This window comes from Etheostoma cragini, chromosome 10 (genome assembly GCF_013103735.1).
Source record: "Etheostoma cragini isolate CJK2018 chromosome 10, CSU_Ecrag_1.0, whole genome shotgun sequence".
Lineage (NCBI taxonomy): Eukaryota > Metazoa > Chordata > Actinopteri > Perciformes > Percidae > Etheostoma > Etheostoma cragini.
Window position 1 is genome coordinate 19,837,820 of NC_048416.1, and position 22,959 is coordinate 19,860,778.

The following is a 22,959-nucleotide window of genomic DNA, read 5'->3' on the forward strand; positions in this document are numbered from 1 at the left end:
TGTCGTCATTTGTATATGCTAGTGCAATGCTGCCTGACAATCTTTCTTAGCGGCTGCTAAAGGCTCTGTCTAAATATAGTTAGATACATTTTTCAAGCTGCAGTTACAACTTGAGTCCAAAACACAGTACATTACTTGTTGCATTGTTTTTTTTGCTGTGTTTGGATTCAGAGACAGTAACTTTGCAGCAAAAGCTTACTTGAAAGTCACAGTGTAATGACCTCAGCCACTGGCAATTCTCCACAGACCTTTCACCGTGTGCCAACAACCCAGAAGGCAGCCAAAGGGACCCCCGAACAAACCTCTGGCTCTTCGACACAGTCAACATCTCCTGAAAAACAGTGCAGCTCTGTGCTCAACCTAGATATCTGACAGGTTATTATACCATTAGATATGCTTCATTTACAGTCCAGAAAACATAAAGCACAAGCCAACCGCATCTAAGGCTTAGCGATAGAGATCAGCTGCTTCTGGCTGTGGTTTTAACCAACCATTGTTTATTTTTTAGCCTAGTAATGGTCACGCATAACTTGCCTAAATGTGTTTTATAATAACAGACAATCAAAATTACATTTCATTTGGGGTTAGAGAAATATTTAATGTATATATTAGACTAGTGTGTGTTTGATTGTGGGGCTTAGTACCATAACAAACTATCTAATGGTTCAAAATGACTACTTTAATTGTATTTGGAATGTTATTTGCTCTTAACAAGACTTTACAGCACATATAATATGAACAAAAATAAAGATATAAATAAAAATTAATTTTAAAAAAGTTTGTATTTCAACAAACAATGTACTTGTGTAACAGAAATACTTATTTTTAAAGTCCTGCACCTCACCTCAGCCCTACTCACATAGTAAATGGTGTTTGGCTATAAATCATAAATGTATATATATATTTTTTTTTTTAAATGAGGCCAAGGCCCTCATTTCCATCATCCGTTTCATTTTCAGCATGAGCCAATTCTTCCTCACACGATGGATGTTTAGGCGCTCTGTCAGCATCAATCCTATCGCTCTTCAGTGCATGCATGACATGAGGTGGGAATGTAAAACTTGTTAAAGACTGTGAACGTCTGTTGGATGCCATGTATCAACAGATCCTTGAAATGTGTTTTAAAACAACTACAAGATGATGGAAAGAGAGAGGATCCTGAATGTTCCATAAAAAAATGTCTATATGGCTTTAATTCCAGGTGACTGGTTGGAAACATGACAACATACAGAAAATGAATTTTGTATACAATGACAAACCGCGGAATTTTATGGTACCAGTTTTCAATATGTCACCCTTTAAAAGAGGTTGATAAATCAGTTACCATATCTTTATAGATGAGATGAGTCATGAACTATTAGTACCAACAACGTTTTGGTTACCACATTGCAAAAATCTGTTGAGTCATTAATAAGTTACTAATAAAGGGTCAGGTATGTCCTTCTTTGTAATGAACCTGCAGTTACAGATGTTAGTAAGGCATTGAGAAATGGTATTAAACATCAATCAGCATTTACTATTACTAATATAATTCAGTAACCATTAATAAAACCTTTAGTTATAACTTATAAACCCTTTGGAAGGGAGTCTTATTATAAACTGCGGATTTTATTGAATGGGATTAAAGGAATAGTTTGACACTTGTGCACGCATTTGTTTTCTTTCAGAGAGTAAGATGAGCAGATCAATATCACTCTAACAATATAAACTTACAGCCAGCACCTCATTAACTTAGCCAAGATACGCTTAGCATGGAGACTGGAAGCATGAGGGGAACAGCCAGCCTGGCTTTGTCTAAAGTTAAAAATAATAATAACTATAACTATAAACATCACAAATGAACATGTTGTATAACACGTCTGTTTAGTTTATACAAAAAACTAAGTGTAAAAATGAACATACCGCACTTTTATATTTTTTTTTGGGGGCATTTTAGGCCTCTGATTCAACAAGACAGATGAAGACATCAAAGAGGAGAGAGAAGGGGAATGATATGCAGCAAAGGGCTGCAGGTCGGAGTAAAACCTGCAACCACTGCCTTGAGGAGTAAACCTCTATTTTTGTGTGCCTGCTCTGCCAACAATGCTAAACCAGCCACACAAACACATACTGCACGTTGTGTAAATTTGAAATCTGATGCCCTAATTATCACATGTAGCTCTCTCAGTTCACTAAGCAGCAAAATGGCCAGACACGTAGGCTGGGGCTCTTATATATTTAATAAATTGCAGCCTTGCATATTCCCTCAAGACCTTCCCTTGAATGGGGAGACAGATGTTTATGCAGTTGCCATGGCGAGGGGTGTCCTTTAGTGAGGGAGCAGCGGAGGTGTTGCACGATCCCCATCACCCTTTCAGAGAGTCATTAGAAAGCCCCGGTTGTGTCAACCACTGAAATCCCATCCTCTCAGCAGGGTGGGCGCGTTCCTTTTTGAGAAGAGGACACATACTGCAAAATATAGACAGAATTTATTTTTACATAAATTGCCATTTCACCCCAAAAACAATGAGGGAGTTACTGATAGCTTCTACACATGATTTAAGGTAAATATTCCCACAAATGAGAACTAAATCCCACTGAAAAAAATACTGTTGATCTTCAGTATTTTAAAATCTGTGTATAATTGCTTTCATGTTGAGGTTTCCGTCTCTGCAAGGTATTATATATCCCAAAAGCATAATACATACCAAAATATATTTTCTCATAGAAATAAACATAAACAGATAAACTTGCACTAAAACTGGTCTGATTTTTTTTTATTTCTAAAGTTAGCAGTGCCTGGGATACATCCATGAAAAAAATCACAGGGACATTGTGTAGCAGTATTTAAATAGGCCATGAGTCTAATTATCAATTAATGGGGTTATGACTTCTCTTAATCCAGTCAGGCACCACATGTGTGCTATTATGTATGCATGATACTTTCTATACTGATTACTGCTTATAAAGTCTGTTTTTTAGTCTACCATTCACAAGTAATTTCCAATAAAAGTTGTAGTGCAACCATGTTTATTGTTCATATTGTAGGTACTCGCATGAGAATAATTAAAAGCATATATAATCTACTTTATAGTGTCATTATTTCGCTCAAGGCGGCTGGCAAAAGAAATATTCAGCTTTGACATATTGTGCTTAGACCTGGCCCATACAATCAGTGGTTTCAGTGCTCTGAAATCTTGAAGGTGTGGATCTGGTGCTCGGTCTGCCCCCTTGTCCAAACATTTGTCTTCATCTTCAGGATGGCTGCTGGCTCTGGCCATGCCGCCAGCTCTTTGCTGCTTGTTTGATGATTAAATACATTTTTGGCCATGTTGTAAACTTCCTGTGTGGTTGCACCATCAGGTCTGTGTTCCACACCACTGCTCCCCAAAGGCCTTCCATGAGCACCACTATTATCCCTGCAAATTAGGCCAGTTAACCCACCCCTGCTCCAGCTCAGTCTTTGTTAACCCCTCATTTTTTACCGTGTCTGGACCACGGACGAAAGGCTTGTAGGAGCCAGATCCCCCCTCCCCACCGTCCCCGTCCACCCCTGTCCCGGCAGATCCTAACCCCTGTGAATATTAAACAGCACAGCACTGCAGGAATGCCTCAGCTAAATTGGCAGCAGATGTTGTTGAGGGGATTTGGTTGTGAGGTGTTTTGTCTGCAAACTGAGCTGTAAAACATTGTAGACCTGACAGGTCCTCTGGTGAGCCTCTGTGGTGAAACAGCACAAGGGCAATGTGGCCCTGTAGCAGGTCTACTGAGGCTCACTGGTGGCTGAACACTCAACCATCCGTTTAATGATCACTTATGAAGAAAGATTTCAGGAGACAAGCTAAACAAAGAGCCTCCTTCAGAGTTGGAGTACAACATAGATAAAGAGTATTTGAGCTTTCCTACACATAGTAAATAACGCCGAAGACAACTCCAATATTTAATTGGTGAATAACCTAATTAAAACCACTATGTAATCTGAGTTTGATCCATATGTTGTTGTCCTTTACATGACACTGGAAGGTTTTTGTCAAATAGGAGGAAGATTCAAGTTCAAGATGTGGAAATCATGTCAACGTACAAGCAGATTACATTTTAATGTATGGTAAAATATAATTTAAAAAACCTACATGTGATCCAAGAGGGGGAAATGTTGCTTACCTGCCGGTCACGTCAGTTTGAGAGGAAGCAGGCCTGAGATGTCTGGGTGTCTGGGAAAAAGATGAATGACTGGTGCGCAAAGAAAATGATTTCGTAGTTTGTTCCAAATTCTAAACCAGCCATTGCTCCAGGCTACAACTGCCGACATAAACTGTGACACATGTGATTTCTTACTCGCAGCACAAATTATGATAGTTTGGACTACTGGTGCTCTGGCTTCAAGTCCTCAGAGGCACAGGAAGAGGAATTGGTTATGGGTTAATGGGTGGCAACAGGAATAAATGCTTTTATTGACTCTAAAAGTCCACAAGCAAAGCATGACTTCTTATTGATTTAAAGCTACACTAATCAATATTTTTATATAAACAGTGGATCAAATGACGTGTAATGCAAAAGGTGCTGCTCAAAGTGAGAAAGCCACAGAAACAACAACCTCAGCTCTGCAAAAAGTTGTAAGGACTTTCAGCTCATTTTTGGGGTTTTATGGTCAGCAGCAGAAGGCCGCCGTTTTCAGCACAAAAGCTCTGATAAACTGAACACTACCTGCTCAGATCCAAATGGAAGACATGTAAAGTTAGCGGCTAGCTGGTGAACCTAATGGAGCATTTAGCACCTAAAGAGCCAGATATTTCCTTCAGGAGTTGTTGGAGAACCAAAAAAGAACTTAAATAAGAGTGAATATTGGATTTCAATGCATCAGGTTGCCAGAAATAAGACTCTGAATGAATGCTAATGTCACTCTATGTCTCCTGGATGTGTAAATATGCAACTGTTTTCTAACAAATTTACCAAGACAACTATAAAAGCTGTTTTCAGACAGCGAGAGGTCGTCAATGCATCTGCTTTTTCTCGTCACTATTATTATTACGTTTTTTCATTGCTGGGGAAGAGGTGTATAGTTCAGAGATCTCAGATATCAGTTTCTGTATTTTTTCTGTGGTTGCCATGGTTACACAGCGAGCAAACTATCATCAACTTCGCAGTCGGTAGTGGCCGCGGAGAACAGCAACAGCTGCCATGCTCTTTTTTACATTGGGTCTACATTGAAAACAATGAATGCAGATAGCTGTCTGAAAACAACTTGAGTTGCTATGTCAGATTTGTGTTTACCCGCTGTTAGTGTTAGTGGTCAAAAAGTACTTCAATGCAAATTTAATAAATCATAAAGAAGATACATTTTTGTAGATTGTAGAACATTATATCAAATGGATGGCCCTTCTGGTGGTCTGAAAATGCACTTATGTGTTCTTCACTCTTATACTCAACAAGTGAGATCACTGTATAATATAATTGAAATCAAATGCCTTCTTATAGTGTATTTATATGCACTCACTGTATATTGCAGTATGCATCTATCAACACAGAAATTCCAGATAAATAACCAGGTTTTTTCTAACTGATAAGAAACTATTACAACCAATGCACAAGTTCCTATGTATAAGGTAAGTGCAGAAAGCAGCCCATTAACTGACGAGTGAAGCTTAACAAGAGAATTAATTCAAGGGTGGCCAAGATCCATGCAGGCCATCTGCCAAGATTCCAATACAGCAAATGGTTGGATCAGTGTAAGCCCTAAGCTGACAATAAAGTCACTATGCTTAGAAAGATGCTAACATCCTTTAATGGGTATGAAAGCCACTGCGGTAGAATACAAATCCTGCCTTTTTTCTCTTGTGTTCCCTGTAGCCCAGACTTTTATCCACTTCCATCCAACACGCCCTGTGAAGTTGATTAATTGAACACTTCGGGAAACTTTTATGAACTTTGGCTGTGACTAACCCGTTGTGTGTGGAGTTTTGGGAAATAAAAAAAGCTGCTTTGCTTTATCTCCTCATCCACAAGGTACCTGAATTGGTTGCCAAGAAATAAAGGTTTAAAGATTTCACATATTAGATGTCATATCAAGATGGAGAGTTTCGTACTGGGGGTGTTTGCCACCTGCTTCGGGACAGACACGAGGAGGCGTGCAGGGTAAATGTGAGGTCATGGCTGTCAGCGGCCTCTCAGTTATACACGCCAAGTGGGACTGCTGATATGAGGACGGTAGAAACTACAGTGATGACATGATGGGGGACGCGGGGGTTATGCAGTCACACTACCACCATCTTTGCTAAGCATTGCATGGAGTATAAACTGTGTGTATGGAGCTGTGTGTGTGTGTATAAACATTGCTTTAAGGAGTTTTCTCTCAGGACTCTGCCTCTTGTGATGCTCCCACAGTGGAAGCCTGTCCTCGACCCCTATAAAAAGAGAAGGATGCCCACTTCCTGCTACCCTCAGGCATGCCAGTCCTGCCTCAAGGGAGAGGGGCCCCATAATTTATTATTTGTTCCCCTCTTGTTAAGGAAATACTTTCTCAATAGCTCTCCCTCCTTTGTATATTTTTACTGTTCTTATTTTCTCCCCTGATTCAACCCTGTCCTCTCTTATTTATTTGCTTTCTAAACACCAGCTTGGTTCATTATGTCCAAGCTGCCATGAAGAGACTTAAAAAAATTACATTTGTACTCACTGAGGACAGTGTTTATTTGTCCTGGTGAACCTGAAGGGGAAAAGAATATTTTGGGGATACCTATGTGTAGGTGACAGCTGAGCTGAGTCATACAAGCTGACCTCGATCGCTATTACCTCAGGCCTTAATCAGATTCTTCTGCTACAGATGGAAGATATGTGAACTGATACAACCAGCTCGGATGTCATAATTTATCAGCTTGGCCCTGCCACTCTTAATGTAAAGACATTCCTGCACCATGTGAAGTTAATGGGATGTTATATCCACAGCACATGTAGTGTGAAATTATTTCTTTCAGCACCAGCAACCCATCATGAAACATTCAATCTCACAGCAAACGTTAGCCAGAGGAACCAAACTCTGCTTTATTCCCAGAAGTGACTTCTTTGTTTGTTAGTGTTGGGCAGGATTGGTTGTTTTCTCAAACCCCCCCCCATTTCCACAGACACCATCAAGGCGAAAAAAAAAAAAAATAAGGGATGAAAAGGCCAAACCACTGGCTGACCGCTCATCCATGACTCAGCTTTGAAAATCTCCGCCTTCAAATCAAATTGTCCGGCTTCAAGGAGCAGAGGTGCCACGGTCCCGCCCGGGGCCACTGAGAGTCACTGACCAGCTTTGAGGGGTTAACATGCATTTTCCTCAGTTGTCAAGGACGTGTGATGGGGGCAAAGGAATACAGAAGAGCACAGAGGTCACCACACTCCCAAATTTTAAGTCTTTAAAATACTTCATTGATTTAAAAAAGAAGCTGCGGGAATTAATACAGTTCATTGAAATTAATCAGTTGTTTAGCATTTTTGCTTTTGCAAAACACATTGGTTTGTTGATTTGCTTCATAGGATGAGAGCCTGTTTTGTTATTTATTTTGTGTTAGTAGGTGTATAAGTATTATTTCGGGTTTTCTAAAGGTTCTTTGGTTTACTTTGTTTTACCCGAAGATCGTTTTTTTGTTTTCTTATTATGTGCTGTAGATTTTACCTTTATTATTTAACCATTTAATGTCATTATGAGAATTAATGTTTCCTCAAGTTATATTGTGGTTTCTTGTGCAATAGTAATGAATTTTTGGCTTGAGGGATGTCAGTCGGTCCATCCCTTTAGTCTAGACTGAAATATCTCAACAACTATTGGATTGATTGTCATAATATTTAGTTCAGACATTCATGATCCCCAGTGGGATGAATCCTGATGACTTTAGTGAGCCCATGACTTGGTTTTGTGCCACCATGAGGCAATATTTGTGGTTTTGAGTTAAATGGCTCAACAATTAAACTGAAGGTTCAGACATTCACGTTCCACTCAGAATTAATGATGATAAGGATCTAATGCATCTCCACATCCTCCCACTGTACAAAAGTGAAGCCAAGATATCCCAGATAAAGGCGCTGCCATCTTGTAATTTTGGAGCCAGAGCAGTAGTGATCAGGCAGTGGAGCTGCGGTACCGAAGTCCCGCCCATACACCTGCCTAATCAGAGGTGAGTCAATCACAGCTGTCAATCATTAAGTTTCACCCTTATTTCAAAGCATCAAATATCTTATAAAAAAACTTGTCAAAAGAATGAGTATTTAAACATCGGTGAGATAATAATGGTATGTTTAAAGGTTAACACATTCTCTGTGGATTGAGTGTTTTGATACTTTCACTGTATGTATACAGCCGCTTGACCTGCTTCATATTTGAAATAAATAGACTTTGAAATGTTACTTTCTACAATATGGAACCTTTATATTATAAGACCTGAGCAAGCACTAAACCACAGGTTGCTAATTGGATGTTCTACATATAGCTGTCCACAGCTCCTAATACTAGGAGAAATAAAATGTCACTACATTGTACTTGTATATGACAATTAAGAATAAAGTTTGTTTGTTGTTTTGTTTAGCTTGTTTACCCCTTCACGTGTACAAAATGTCTTTTGTTGTTTTTGATATTTATTGTTGATACTTTTGGTTCTCGTTAGCGGATTGTTCAAATTTATATTTAAATGCTTGGTCACTAGGGTCTGGTTTGTGCATTTATTCCCTTGCACAGCTGTCTAAATGCAGTTGTGAAAAGATAACTTTCCTGAGCAGGATAGATGATACATTTCTTGAAAGTCTAAAGTTTATTATTCTGGTCCAGTCTATTTTATGATTTCCATACTGTAATCCACCTTTTCCCAAAAGGCAGGGCAGAGAAGATAAAAGTGGGAAAACACAGCTCTTAGAGAAAGACAATTTTCTTAGATATTTTCATATTTACCACAAGGCAGAGACATTATTCCCATGAGATAAGGAAGACTGGATGGTTCATTGTTTTTTTATTTGAGCGATATAGAGGAGATATAGATATCTCCTCTGAGATCTTGATTTAGCTCTGCGGCCCTAAGAAAACAGACACAGCAGCTTCCTCCTGAGCCGAACATGTTTCATGTTGAGACCATTAAACAAGTCACCGTATCCACCCATTCCCAGCTCTTTCTCCAGACACTGAACTCAATTATTACAGAGGCTAACTCCTCATCACCAAAAGTTCACTGAGCGTGGCTAATCTTATCTTGATCCGTTATTAGCAGCATTTTTCATCTTTATGGCAGAGCTAACAAGCCTTTGAGATCGATAATAGCTGGGAATGTTCAAATCTCACGTTGAACATGAAGATGAATGAAAGAAGGATCACTGAACATAAATCACTCTGTGCTTGCTGCAGTTTCATAGTGCAGGGAACTTCCTAAGTCCAGAAATTCACAAGCAGTTCTCATGAAACAGAGATTTTCACAAAAGAAATCACACAGTATGAGGTGATCTCTCAAGCAATTAGTTTTATTCAATTTAAATCTAAAGCACATGCGGATGCTTGCGCAGAAGCAGGAACCAAAAATGATTTATCACGGACAGCTTGAAAGTCATGTAGAAAATAAGGAAAAGATTACAAAGGAATGTATTACCGAATGCTTATTTCTAAAAACGACAGCAAATTGGGACATTGATTTTTAAAGGAGAAATAATGAATCACACAGGCTTTTTCTTGTAGAAACATCCAGGTGCTCATTTTGTAAGAGCTGCGGAAAAACAACTTCATGAACCATTTGAAAAGCAAACAGTGCACTGCACACTTGTCTGTCAGTTATATGTAAAAACAAAACATGAATGCATGACTGTAAAAGCAAAGGGAAGGTGGGACGCTTTTAGTTACCAAAAGGAGAACTGTCAATATGTTTGTTAACAGTAAAGAGGTCAAGGGTTAAGAGCCGGTAATCAGACAACGTTTGAGTGATGGATGAGGTGGTATAAGAGGAGGATGACTTCACAGAGCCGCACTTTAACGTGTGTGTGTGTGTGTGTGTGTGTGTGTGTGTGTGTGTGTGTGTGTGTGTGTTCTTGTGTGTTCTTGTGTGTGTGTGTGTCTTGTTCGACAAAGGACAACACATTTATGAATTATAGCAGTGAGCTGGTAAAGATAAAACCCACTTAAGGAAATATCCCTGCCAGACACTGAATGGATACGCACTCATCACGCAGACCCCATCCTCCCACCTCTTTTAGACAGCTCCATCTTTCTTGGAGTCTTGGGGTTATCTGCCAGCGACCGGTTATCAATGGCCCTGCTTAGGCCTCCAGACGGCGTTAATCTATCATGATAAGTTTTGCTTAAATTGCTGTATAGGTACCTTAAACTTCATCCTAGTGCTGGTTTCCTTAGGTCTATTTTCTAATCCATGTGCAGGGGAGTATCCAGCCTGCCAGTCTGTCTCTCCAGTCTCAAGTCACAGGTTGCACAGGCACTCTTCCTCTTCCTCCACCAGACTCCTGAACCAGAGGAATACCACAGTAAACACAGAGTACAGGTGACCAAGGTAAAGTACTCACAGGTAGTGTTGCATACCCGCTGTATCCAAGTTTACCAGAAAGATAGAACATTGCAAGTAAATTCTTCATATTAAAACATTAGTTGACAATCTCCCCTTAAGGTCAATTTTTAAAGACTTCAACCAACTATTATTTTCCCCATGAATTATTCTCTCAATTAATCAATTTAGGGAAGTTAAAATTATAAAACAATTTCCTAAAAGCCAAAATGATGTCTTCAAATAAAGTGTATTGCCTAAGTAAATACATTATTGACATATGACCAAGTTTAACGTTAAGCGATGACGTACTTGTTAGCAAACAAATGCTTTGTTTACATCCACCAGATACGGAGCAACGTTATCGCTGATTTTGTGTTATGTGTACATCTGATAAATGTAATTCCAATATTTTTAACTCTGTTTTTGGTCTCCACCAACTCCTCAGGGAAATATCTGGTTCTTTAGCTGCTAAAAACCTCACTATGTTCACCAGCTAGTTGCTCACTGTGGCGGTCTGCTGTTTGATGCTGGGCAGGTAGTAGTGCACAGTGGGTTTTTAAAGCTATTTCACTGAAAACAGCTGCCTGCTACATCTGGACACGCTGGTGATGACAGAGATGAGAGTGAACCAAAGCAGTAAAGTTGCATGCCAGAATACCAAAACAATGAGATGAAAGATGCTTTCAAGCTCAGTAGTGTTGAGGGGAGCAACCGTATTCACTGTGAATATAAAAATATTCATTATAGCAGCTTTAAGATAGGACCGGCAGACCAGTCATCGACTGCACTTAACTAAAAAGGATACTGTCCCTAGTTGAGCTACTTGTTGCTGAGTCATGCAGCATCGTAAGCAGAACACAATGAACGAATGAATTACAGTGTAATGTGGTTCACATTAGCAGTGAGCCATAGCAGCGAGCATCTGCCTGAACTCTGAGATGCTTTTTACAGGCGATAAGCCACCCTGTAATGGCAGCCTTGGGTCATTAGAGTCTGTTGTGCAGACAGTTTGCCACAGCACGGAGAGAATAAACAACCACCATTTTAATTTCTTATTTTTGGTTTTAATCACGGATGACAAAACATCCAGTAAATAAAAAAAGGAAGGAAAGAAAAAAATAAGGAAGGAACAAAAGAAAAAAGTTGGCGTTGATTGTGTGCCTTTTCAGTGCCTTAAATGTCTTTGGGACAGTCTGTTGGGTAACGAGAAGGAATTAAAACTGTGGCGAATTTGGAAATGTGTGTAAGGGCAGAATTGACATTAACAGGCTGGCGTGGAGAAGAGCTGGCAGTGGCCCAGCACACAGCGCTGACAGTGTGAGGTCCTCTTTGCCCATTCTAATGAGGCATTGTGAGGGTCTGAGCTTCAGGTCTGGGGGTCATATGCAGTCGGATTGGCGATGGAGGGACCAGGAGGAAGTCCGTGGCAGCAGGATGAGGTGGTTAAAGTGCGTCAGTCCACATACCAGGACAGCAGATGGTTAAACAACCTCAGAGGAAGGAGGGAATGATATAAAATGTCTTCAAGGTCAGGTACAGGAAACTGCATCATATTCAGAAGCTGTTTCCTGTGACTCCAGTTGGCCTGTGATGTCAGCCCTTTGTTTACAGGAATATCTTATTATGGACAATGCGGATGTCCAGGTGGCATTACACAAGACAATATTGGACTTGCAGATAAACTCCTTTTATTATTCACTGTGACGCTTGCGTAGAAACCTTTTGTTGATGTTGAGAAAAAACAGTGTCAATGGATTTAATTTAAATCTATTGAAATCATCCCAGGGTTATTATGTGCTTTGCCCCTAACAGTTTATTCTCCTCAATAGGTTTAGATTCTGTGTGGCACGGTAGGGAACATCTGTTTTCATTTGACCCCCTACCGCAGAGATGGGAATCTACAGTACATGTCAGGAAAAGGCTCCGACGCTTGAGATTTTAATTGCAATCAGAAACTTTAGCAGTTAACTTTATGACACATTTAACAGGAGAAGACAAACTAATCAGTGAAATCTGGTGCAGTGTTTTTGTTGGAATGAGCATGTCTGCTCATGTCTGCTGGAGAACATGGAGGTCCATGTTCCCCAGCAGACATGGCTGTCTATCTTCGCCCCAGAGGGCTGGTTCAGGGTCATCCTATTGACAGTCTCACTAACAGTTAGACCTTTCTGTCCCACAGTCTGCTTATCTTTGCTGGTATAATTGTACTATGCGGCTAATGACATGAAGTGTGCTTTAAAATAATATGGGTTTCATTTATGAAGATCAACCGGCAGTTCTCTATAAGAGGGGAATGAGAGTTGAGAAGGTATAGATGATCACTGTAAGAGTTGTATTTTTGGCAGCTCTGAGAATTACGTCAACACTAGTACATTATGGTACGTTATAGCATATTAAAAGGTCCAATGGCATGAACATTTCACTTTAACATTAATAAGAGTTCCCCCAGCCTGCCTATGGTGCCCCAGGGGCTATAAATGGTGATAAGTGTAAACCGAGCCCTGGGTATCCTGCTCTGTTTTTCAGAAAATTAACTCAGATGAGCCAATCTGGAATCTTGCCCCTATGAGGTCACAAGGGGCAAGGTTACCTATCATGGCTTTCAAACACGCAAAGTGGCAGTTGGTCAAGGCCACACCCCCAGCCTCCACCTGTCTATATCCAATTCAAATTTATTACGGTACATTCTAAACAAGAAAAAACAATATTAAAGGGTGAGTGTTGTAATAAACATTGAATATCAGATAATATTGGATAATATAGTAGGGGCATGTATACGTTACACGTCTATCGACAGTATATACGGTCTGCTTAAATGTATATTTGGCAGGGTGTTATGTACTAATTCAGTAGACTGTCAAAGTTAATTTGACAATTTGTTTGTCGTTGCTTTGTTTCATATTATTTGTGTGAAATGTTTCAAGTGGTTCAGTTTTAAGTACATTTTTAGGTTTTCAAGCTTACCTGATCATGCAGAAGATTTATTATTCAGAACAGTTTCACACAACAACACCATTTATTACACCAGGCAGTCTGACCTGTAAGCAGTAATTTCCATGTCCCTGGCCATCTTCACACTGAGCAGCTCCTTGTAGTCTTCACACTGCTCCTTCATCTGCACTTGGAAGTCGGCCTCCTGGTGCCGCATTTCATCAATAGTACACTGAAGAACACACACGGACACACGGACACGGACACACGGACACACAGACACACAGACACACAGACACACAGACACACAGACACACAGACACACAGACACACAGACACACAGACACACACACACACACACACACACACACACACACACACACACACACACACACACACACACACACACACACACACACACACACACACACACACACACACACACACACACACACACACACACACACACAAAATTAAATGACAGAATTAGACCAAACCACTGGTCCTTTGCAGCCTATGATTACTTGAATCAGTCGACTCTGACCTCCAACTCAGCAATCTCGTCGATATATGCAGCGGTCTTCATCTCAACCTCATCCTCCAGCTCCTTGTTACTCTTCTCCAGCTCAGAGAGCTCCTTTTGTAGCTCTGAAATCTTCAGAAATATAAACGAGATACAGCAGTGGTTATTCATTCAAAATATGCTTACAAAGATTTTGACTAGTTATCATGTTAGACTTGATGTTCCCTTCATGATCTCTTTTGTGTTTCAAATCACATTTACTCTTTCTTTTGGTCTTGCCAACTTCTGTTTTTTAGAGATTTTTAAAGAAGTTTGAAGTGTTTGTGTGTTGTTAAAAACTAAAAGAGTCAAAAGAGCTGGGATTACTCTCTGTGGGTAGGTCATCGCAAGCAATGGCATTACTTTGTCGTTTGATCAATTTTTGATATAAAATGGATGGAAATTGAGCTTAAACAATCCAAAACCTTAGTATAAATCAACCCCGACCTACACAGATAAAACAGGTTCCTTTACTTCCACCCCAAACTAAAGTAGGAGCATCCCCCCCTTCCTCTCCCCTAATGTCTGAAGCTGTGGTTTTCTGCCATGAGTAATTACAGCAATCACGCAAGTTCAACAATTAGCTGTCACAGCCAGATGGGGATCCAGGCGGTCTTTCGGCAAGATCATGTGAGCAGAGGAAGACCGGGCTGATGATGACTCCCAAACCTGGTCGAGCCACTTACTCCCAGACTTCTTGTTTTTCCCTGGCATGATGAGTGAGGTCTGGGTTGTGTGCTTATGCGAGTAGTGGCATACAACCCCATCAGTGCCTGCTTTATTATATACATTTCTGCGTCACAGCTGATTTCACTGCAATCTGTTTGTTTGGCCATGTTGTGTCTCAGTGAGAAACAGGACAGGACCTGAGGCATCCATCACAGGCGAGAGAGGAAACAGAGCAGATCAGGCCGGGCTGTTCATCCGTCAGGCTGGATTGAACAGAACTGGGGATAGTGTGCTGCCTTGTAGACAAAAGTAGATGATGTTGGGAGAGTTCTGCTGTGGTTACAGAGGCTTACTGTTTATTTAAAGAGCTGGAGATAGAGCTACAGCCGCATTAATGAGAACCAAACCACCATGGTTGTTACAGATGTGGCTAGGCGTCAGCTGTGGTCTGACCACTGTTAGATGTTAAAGAGACTAATGTGAAGGAAATAGCTTCGGGAGTCATCTAGTGATTTTACCTGAGTCATAATTTCCTGTTTCGTATCTTTGTTGAAGCCTCACTTTACGCTTTCATTCAAAAGATCCTTGCTGTCATTTTTCAGCTGGCAGGATGAAAAATATCCGATGAAGGTTTATTTCTTCTCTTTCATTTGGAGAGGTAGTCTCTAGTCAGTGTGTGTGTGTGTGTCAAGTTTTAAGACGTTCATGACTCTGCAGGCGCTTTGAAAGACTGTACTTAATAACTGAGGACACGGAGGGCAATAAATCCTGTCTGAGCTGAAGGCGAGCCTTTCACATCTCCTGCTGAAAGTGTCCGCAGAGTAAACACTCTGGTCAGCAGGCTCTCCCACACTGTTGCTCTGCTGTCACTCAGCTGCTCTCCACTCCCTTCGCCTGCTGTGGGAAACCATTCATTTCCACCATTATGTCTGCTTTAAGAGCTGATGACCAACGCAGAGTAAGTTGTGGTCTGTAAGACTCCTCTTTTCTTTGTAAGTAAAGAAGTAGGAAATGTGTGGTGGGAAGATCTAAATCAGTAAGTAGTAGTAAGTGTTTAAATGATGTGTAAATATAAAACTTAAAGGGTCAGTTCACACCCCGTGGGCGTGTCCAAATCCACTTTTGCTAGTTTGACGGCGGAAAGAAGGGTCCGTGTGCCGGGCGCAGGGTTCAAAAGGGTTGTACTTGGGGTCTTCATTAATTCATAGGTGTGTTTTGGGCGTAACATGCAATACACCAATCAGATTGTCATCTTCCATTCCCTTTAACAGCCAGGCACGTTTGTAACTTGGTGCATTGCTATTATGATGGCAGATTTGCACTGTAATATTATTATATATAATCTTTTGTATGTTTGTGTGCTGCTGCGCTTCTTTGTGTGTGTGTGTGTGTAACAAGCATTGTGTGCACATGCTGTGCATGAGACTAGGCACTTTTTACTAATTCGCCGTTAAAATAACAAGGACATGCTGCACTTTAAACTTTAGACCAGGTTTTTGTTAGTCAATGGCGCAATCACTTACCACTGCTTCAAGATAGTAATACACCAAGAATTCACCTAAACACACCTCCCTGTAAGACCACCATGCCCATGGGCACAAAGAACAGCACAGGTGCACTTGCGATTTAAACGACATGGGCGCAGGACGGTCTTAAAGCAGCAAAGAAACGCCGGGCTTTGCGCTCAGCCGGGTGCAAGATAGGGCCCCAAATCCTAAATCTACCGTGACAATGTAGAGCACTTTGTGATTGATTTGGGTGAACTGACCCTTTAAATAGTGATGAAATAAGTGAGTGGGCAGTCTACTCACCAGCATCTTCAGCTCATTGATGTCCTTTATCTTTGACAAGTCTTTGACTGCTGACCCTCCAGTTCCCCCCACTTCCAGTTGTTTTCCATCACCACTGCGAACCACAGCGGAGGAGGATGCGTCACACTCGTACTGCAAAGACAGAAGAGGAGGAAGAAGTGCAGTCTTGAAAGTTCCGACCTTTCAGTTTGAGTCTGTAAATGCACAAAACCATGGAGCATGGTGCTTTTTTTGTGCAGTTAAGTGCACTCTGACAGTAGAGCAGGGAGCAATCAGAGTCTCTTATCCCAGCTGATGGTTAAACCTCTCCTCGTTTCCACCATATTCCTGATTAGATGGAACAAATGCCGCAGAAACAAGCAACACAAGGGTGCACAGGTGTGTGGGAATCAGCCAGCAATCACCATTACTGTTTAAAATCAATAGCAATCATTTTTAGCATCGAGAAAATTGCGTGTCATAATCGAGGCCAGGCCAGGACCGTGTCCAGGTGGCGAGAGAAGAGACAGAGGGAATAGACAGGGTTTGGGGGAAACAAAAAATTAAACCTACGCATCTAGACAGACACACACACAAATATATAAATATGCTGGATACCCTTCAGCCATGCCTCCAAATGAAGGACACACGCACTAGCGTCCACTCCAGTGTTGCTGAGGAGCCTGGGAAGGCGGCCAGCAGTCTGATTTCAGCCCTGACCTCTGAACCGGGCAGACATCCTCGCCCCAGAGGGGGTCAGACCCACCGGAGCAGTTGTCTGACCCCAATGCAATGACACACACACACACACACACACACACACACACACACACACACACACACACACAGGCAGCCTCTGATTCTAGAGTTCTTCCCTGGTGTTGTGTTAAGAGGAAAAGAAAACAAGTGGGAGTATCGCTGTGAGATTTTGAAAGCTGAGATTTTCATCTGGACCTGGCAGAGACATTTCAGAGGGAGGAAGAAAGTAATCAGTGGTCAGTAGGAGGTTGAGGATGGCAGCCAGTGGAGGGAGATCATTTCACTTTAATCAAAGTAGCCATACAACAATTTAACAATACTCAAGTAAAAGTAATTCTAAATCCTACTGAAGTAAAATTCAGGATTACAAACAAAATGCACCTAAAGTGAAGTACTTTGTCTGCAGGAAACGGTTCCACAGATGCTAATACATCAATATATATTACATTATGAGATTCTTATTATTGGTTGAGGTTTAGCTGCTGTTTATACCTTTGTAATTGACCAGTTTAGCCCATTGGGTGTCACACCAAGGGGTTAATGGGAGAGGACAGAAGACAAAAACTAAGTTCAGCAACACAAATTTATATTAATAAATAAGACTTAGCAGATGAATCCACCAGCCACCGGCTGTTTATCTAAATGCGCTCAGCTCTTGATATTGTTATTGATAGAGTTAAATTAATTTGCATTTCCTTTTGCTGATTTGCTTTTACTTTTGGATAGATAACACTATATTAATCTGAAAAGTTGCAAAGGGATCCAACCAGCTTTCTAAACAGTGGCTTAATATTTACAAATGCATTTTATAAGCTTATCATGTTTCTTTAATGTAAAATCTTAATCCAAAAAGTATCCATATAGCTGTTAGATAACATACACCCCTCTGAAGTAGTGGAGTAGGAGTAAAAAGTAGCATGACATTAAAAAACTCAAGTAAAGTACAAGTATCTTATAATTGTACTTAAGTACAGTACTTAAGGAAATGTAATTAATGACTTGTTCACCATTGGTGTTTATGAGGCCATTCATGTACATGCACGTGCTGCTCAATGAGAACCAAAGCCAGAAATTGCCTTGCTGTGATTTTATGGTTGTACACAGACATGCTACTGTAAAGCATCAGGCTTCTACTTCATATGTGTTTTATGCTACTGTGTGTTGTACCTGGAGTTTGTCGGCCAGCTGGCAGTAGTACTCTTTTACAACCAGGGCTGGGGTGATGTCAGGGCTGCCAAATGTAATAGCTGCCCCGGCTCCTGTAGCCCCTTCAGCTGGCTCCAGCAGACTCGCCACTTCCTGATCATACATGCAACATACAAAAAACACAGCGGTGAAATATACTCAGTGGCCAAATGCAACTAAATAACTAAATGTCATTATTTCATGCTACTTAGTTTCCACTACATATCAGAGGGAAATATTGTACTTAAAACTTTTACTTACCTAAAAGTACATTTTGCTGATAATATTTGACAATATTTTGAATACAGGACTTTTACATGTAGCATTTTTACAGTAGTCAAAAGTAGAATTTTTACTGTGCAGTATTAATACTTACTAAAGTAAAGAATTTGCATATGTTAATTAAGTTAAAGTATGTAAGCATTATCTGTAAAATGTACTTAAAGTGTCACAAGTAAAAGTACTTTGTATGCAGATAAATGGCCCCTGAGTGTTATACTAATATACACTGTGGCTAATTTGATATACTTTTCAATGATTTTATCTTTAACAATTCATCATATTTTATTAGCAAATCATGTTTTCTATGTAAAATCTAGACTCGTAACATAACTAATAACTACAGCTGTCAAAGAAAACTGAAGTGCAACAGAATAATGAAGTGGCATGAAATGGAAAAAAGTACCACTGATATGTACTAGTAATATTTCACCTCTGCGAATACAAACACACGCAGTTCATTTTGATGAATTTACACACATCAAATACCTCAACATACCTGTCTTCAGCTTCCAATATCAAGCTACTTCAGTAAAAAAAAACTATGTCCATTACAGAGAAAATTAACTGTTACAGAGCTGCAGTGGCAGTGTAACATTTGTACTCTTTCCCCCTCCACCTAAATAACGGCATGGCTGCCGATTCATCAGGGAAACATTGGGTATCTTAAGTGCTGATAATAACAACAGTTAATAAAACAAAAAAAAACGTTGGTTTCCATTTGGTATTCAGCTGCATTTCCCGGACTGAGTTATCGAGCGTGTCCCAGAGGGAGTGTGTTAAACGCCGGGCGGCTTGGCTTTGCAGAGAAAAACACAGTGTGATGGAGTTGGCCCTGCTTCAGCTGCCTCTCTCTGCCTACAGCCTCAAGATCTGATACTGGGGCGCATCTGTCATCTCCTGGCGAGATGAAGAACATGGTAGAAGGTGGAGAGAGCAGGGTGTGTGTGGATGGGATATAGGTAATTATGTGCATTGGATATGGTTGCACACACAAGCCTTTTAAAGCAATAGTTCATTTTAGGAAATATGCGCATTTGCTCACATGAGATTGATGCCACTCTCAGAGTGGTGATGATCTTGTAATCTAATTTTCAGAAAGAAAGCATAAGGGAGACACATGCTGATTTTAGGTTCAGACGTGTAATTTGGATTTATACTGGATTGTGTTCACCTGCTCAATTGTTCAAAAAACAATTTTTTTTTTCATACCTTCGGTCTTAAGGTATACCCTTATTGACCCTCAGGCTACTCTGTTTTAGAGCGCCCTTCTTTTTAAGCCCGCCTCTTAAAGCCCCCTTCCCAAAAAGCCTTATCGCTGATTGGTTTGTATGAAAAATATGGTGCACTTTTGCAAAGGTAGTGGGTGAAGATATTCAGATAGGGGGCGGTATATTCTACTGAGCCTGCATTAGACATAGGAAGCGGACCCACATCTGAAGGACTTGTTGAATTCCATGTTTTTGGATCTAAGCAGTTCACAAAAACCTGACTGGGTTGTCTTGTTTCACCGTTTGCGGGTTTGGAAGGCAATCCAGATACCATAATGTGTGTGCACAAGCACTGAAAACGTGACTTTTCATTTTATTTCCCCTTTAAGACACTGGAACAAGGACTCAAATAAACACAACAAATCAAACGAGGGCCTAATTTTGACTTGCTGCATGATATCTTAGATCCATATTTTGTGTTTTAGTCCTCTCCTCATATGTTTATGTTGACAGGGCTCTTCAGCAAGGTGACCGTGCTCATCTCAGCTGTGATTGTCACCACAAGTCTGGACATTTCTCCAACAGTCCCATGTGACCTAAGAGCTACAATTTGACTAATTTTCATCCCTTTAAACAATTTCTGTTTTATCGCATTGTAGCTACATATCCGCAGTCCCCCTTACCGTTGTGTGCTGGGCCACCATGTTGGCCAGCTGCTCCTCGTAGATAGCCACTTGCTCCCTCAGTGCCAAACACTCTGCTGTCACAGCATCGACTTCCTGCAAAGAAAATCTAATTAACAGACAACAAGCTGCAAGTAAAGAAGTTCAACTTCATTTCTGGAGGCGTCTCAGAACACTGTAGTTTGTGCAGTAAATCACACCACAGGTTGAAGAAATGTACAACAAGGCTTTGTTTCCACCCTGACCAAACATTTTAGAAACCATCAGCACATCCACCTGTTTCCCTGAACAGCAAGTAGACACCGCAATGCAGAGAAAAGTGGGAGGAGGAGGAAGTTCAGAAGCAGACTAACTAGACACAAAAGCCCTGTTCACCAATCCATCTGCTAGCAGGGGTTCTAAGCTCATCTACTATTTTTAAAGAACCAGATGAATTGGTGTTGGATGCAATTACTGCGGGTGCCTACATTTACATTTGGACACATGCAGAGAGAGTTTGGTAGTGAAGTTGGGGAGCCTCGCTGGGAGGGTGGCAGGGACAGCTTTAAGCAAAAGTGGTTTGGTCCTGCTGCTGCTGCTGCTGTTGTTGCCTGTGTTCAAAATTCTGCCAGAAATCTGGGTAGAAAGAGTTTTCTTGTTGGCCTCTTAGGGGCAACAAGCTGTAAACACAACACTGACTACCACCTTGTAAAGTTCATTTGGGAATTTTTTTTGAAAAGTTGCCTATTTTCAGCATCCAGGAGAGCAACATTAGCATTAACGTGGAGTTGCGTTTCTGTCCACCTGACAATTGTAAGTCTACTATCGACTCTCCTTTTACCTCTCTTGTGGTTTCCACCCACTCATGAAGGAAATATTTGGCTTTTTAGCTACTCTCTTCACTAGCTAGTCACTAACTGTGTCAGTCAGCCGTTTAGTGCTGTGCACGTAGTGCAAAGTGAATTTATCAGAGATTCTTTTCTGCTAAAAACGACACTGATGAGTGGTAAAAGGGAACAAAAACATGAATGCTGCTGGCTGTGAAACGGAAACAATTACTGAACAGTGCCCAAGTCAAATCAAGTATTTTTTTTTAACTTTAATTACCCTTTACTAACCATGCAGTTTGGAGAGAAAAAAAAAAACATCTTTAGGTATTATTCATAAGTTTGGGTGTGTTTTGGCCAAACAACCCACAAACTGGCATGATATTCTGATGCAATTGTTGTTAAATCCTGATTGGTGATTAGAAGGAGCAGACACTACCGTTTTCCATCACAGCCGGTGCAATTGAAACCAATGGAAAAGTGCACAGAGAAATACAGAAATCATGTGAAATAATCAAAACTTAACTTACTTTTGTGGAATACTGTGCGTTTGTATGGAACCCTATTGCTTATAAAGCTGATTCATGAAACAAGTTTTCAGGCCTTTTAAAATTCCTCAACATTAATAATAATATAATAATATCCACAGTTCTTACTAGTCTCGCCCTGATGATGACCTTGTGAGGTAGAAACCGGTAGGGGTTTTAACCGACATGGCTGACTAAATAAAGGCTTTTATTATAACTTCTCTCCTTGTTCTGCCTAAGAGTGCGTGAAGAACATTTTCTTTTCTGTGCCCATGTTTTTTGTTCCCATGCAGCACCACTTATGAAACAGAGTGAGCACTTGGCCTCGTCACTTATCCACTTCCTTGTAATTCTATTTTAATTCTGGTGTATGTTGTTCAACTCGTTTTACTTGCACAACTGTGTTTTACCGCAGCCCACCAGGTGTGGCGATAACAACATATCTAAAACTAAATGTTTAAAATCACTGTGAAACGATGAAGAGGGGAAATGTGTAGGCCTAGGAAAAATGGAGCAGCACTGGCAAGAGTGAAACTACACAATATCCAGTAGTATACTTTAAAATAAAGCAAACATGCCTTGTTTCATCACTGTCTGTCTACCAGTATGTTGAGAGAACTGAAGCTAGCTGTGGGTTGAGCTGTGTAGTGTTTTCTCCTCTCCTCCGCATCTCTGCTCTTCCTCTACCTCGCTGTCGGTTTCCCACCAAGTCTTTCTTGTCACCCTGCAGCTGCTCCCAATTCAGAACAAGAGAACTGAGCCAGCAGGAACATTACAACACCGTAGTATAGCCTGCATCACATCTGTAGGGGGGAAATGAAATCCTCCTTCGCATCTGGCCTGGCAAAGAGGAGATTGGCTCCGGCTTGTGTGAGGGAGGGGGGGTAAATGGAAAAGTTGGTGGCTCAGGTTGCAGTGGGCCACCAGCCCAGACTGTGACTGTTGGTGATCAACACCCATTGGCTGCACTACAGAAGAGCAGCTGTGCCGAGTTTTAGCTGATTCACCAGGAGGACGAGGGGACGAGAAGCAGGGAGAAGCTTGGCAACACTGCCATCTAGTGCTGAAGG

General features: G+C 40.8%; 1 protein-coding gene across 1 annotated transcript in view; it reads right to left on the reverse strand.

Moving 5' to 3' along the window:
- Window positions 1-9,433: 9,433 nt before the first annotated feature.
- vimr2 (vimentin-related 2) overlaps window positions 9,434-22,959 on the reverse strand; it is a 15,694-nt gene continuing 2,168 nt past the window's right edge. The window contains exons 5-10 of the mRNA XM_034883601.1: window positions 20,557-20,652; window positions 18,366-18,497; window positions 16,461-16,592; window positions 13,963-14,073; window positions 13,526-13,650; window positions 9,434-10,446 (exon numbers count right to left, since the gene is read on the reverse strand). Coding sequence (XP_034739492.1) covers window positions 10,404-10,446; window positions 13,526-13,650; window positions 13,963-14,073; window positions 16,461-16,592; window positions 18,366-18,497; window positions 20,557-20,652 — 639 coding nt within the window. The 3' untranslated portion in view covers window positions 9,434-10,403. The remainder of the gene's footprint in view (window positions 10,447-13,525; window positions 13,651-13,962; window positions 14,074-16,460; window positions 16,593-18,365; window positions 18,498-20,556; window positions 20,653-22,959) is intronic.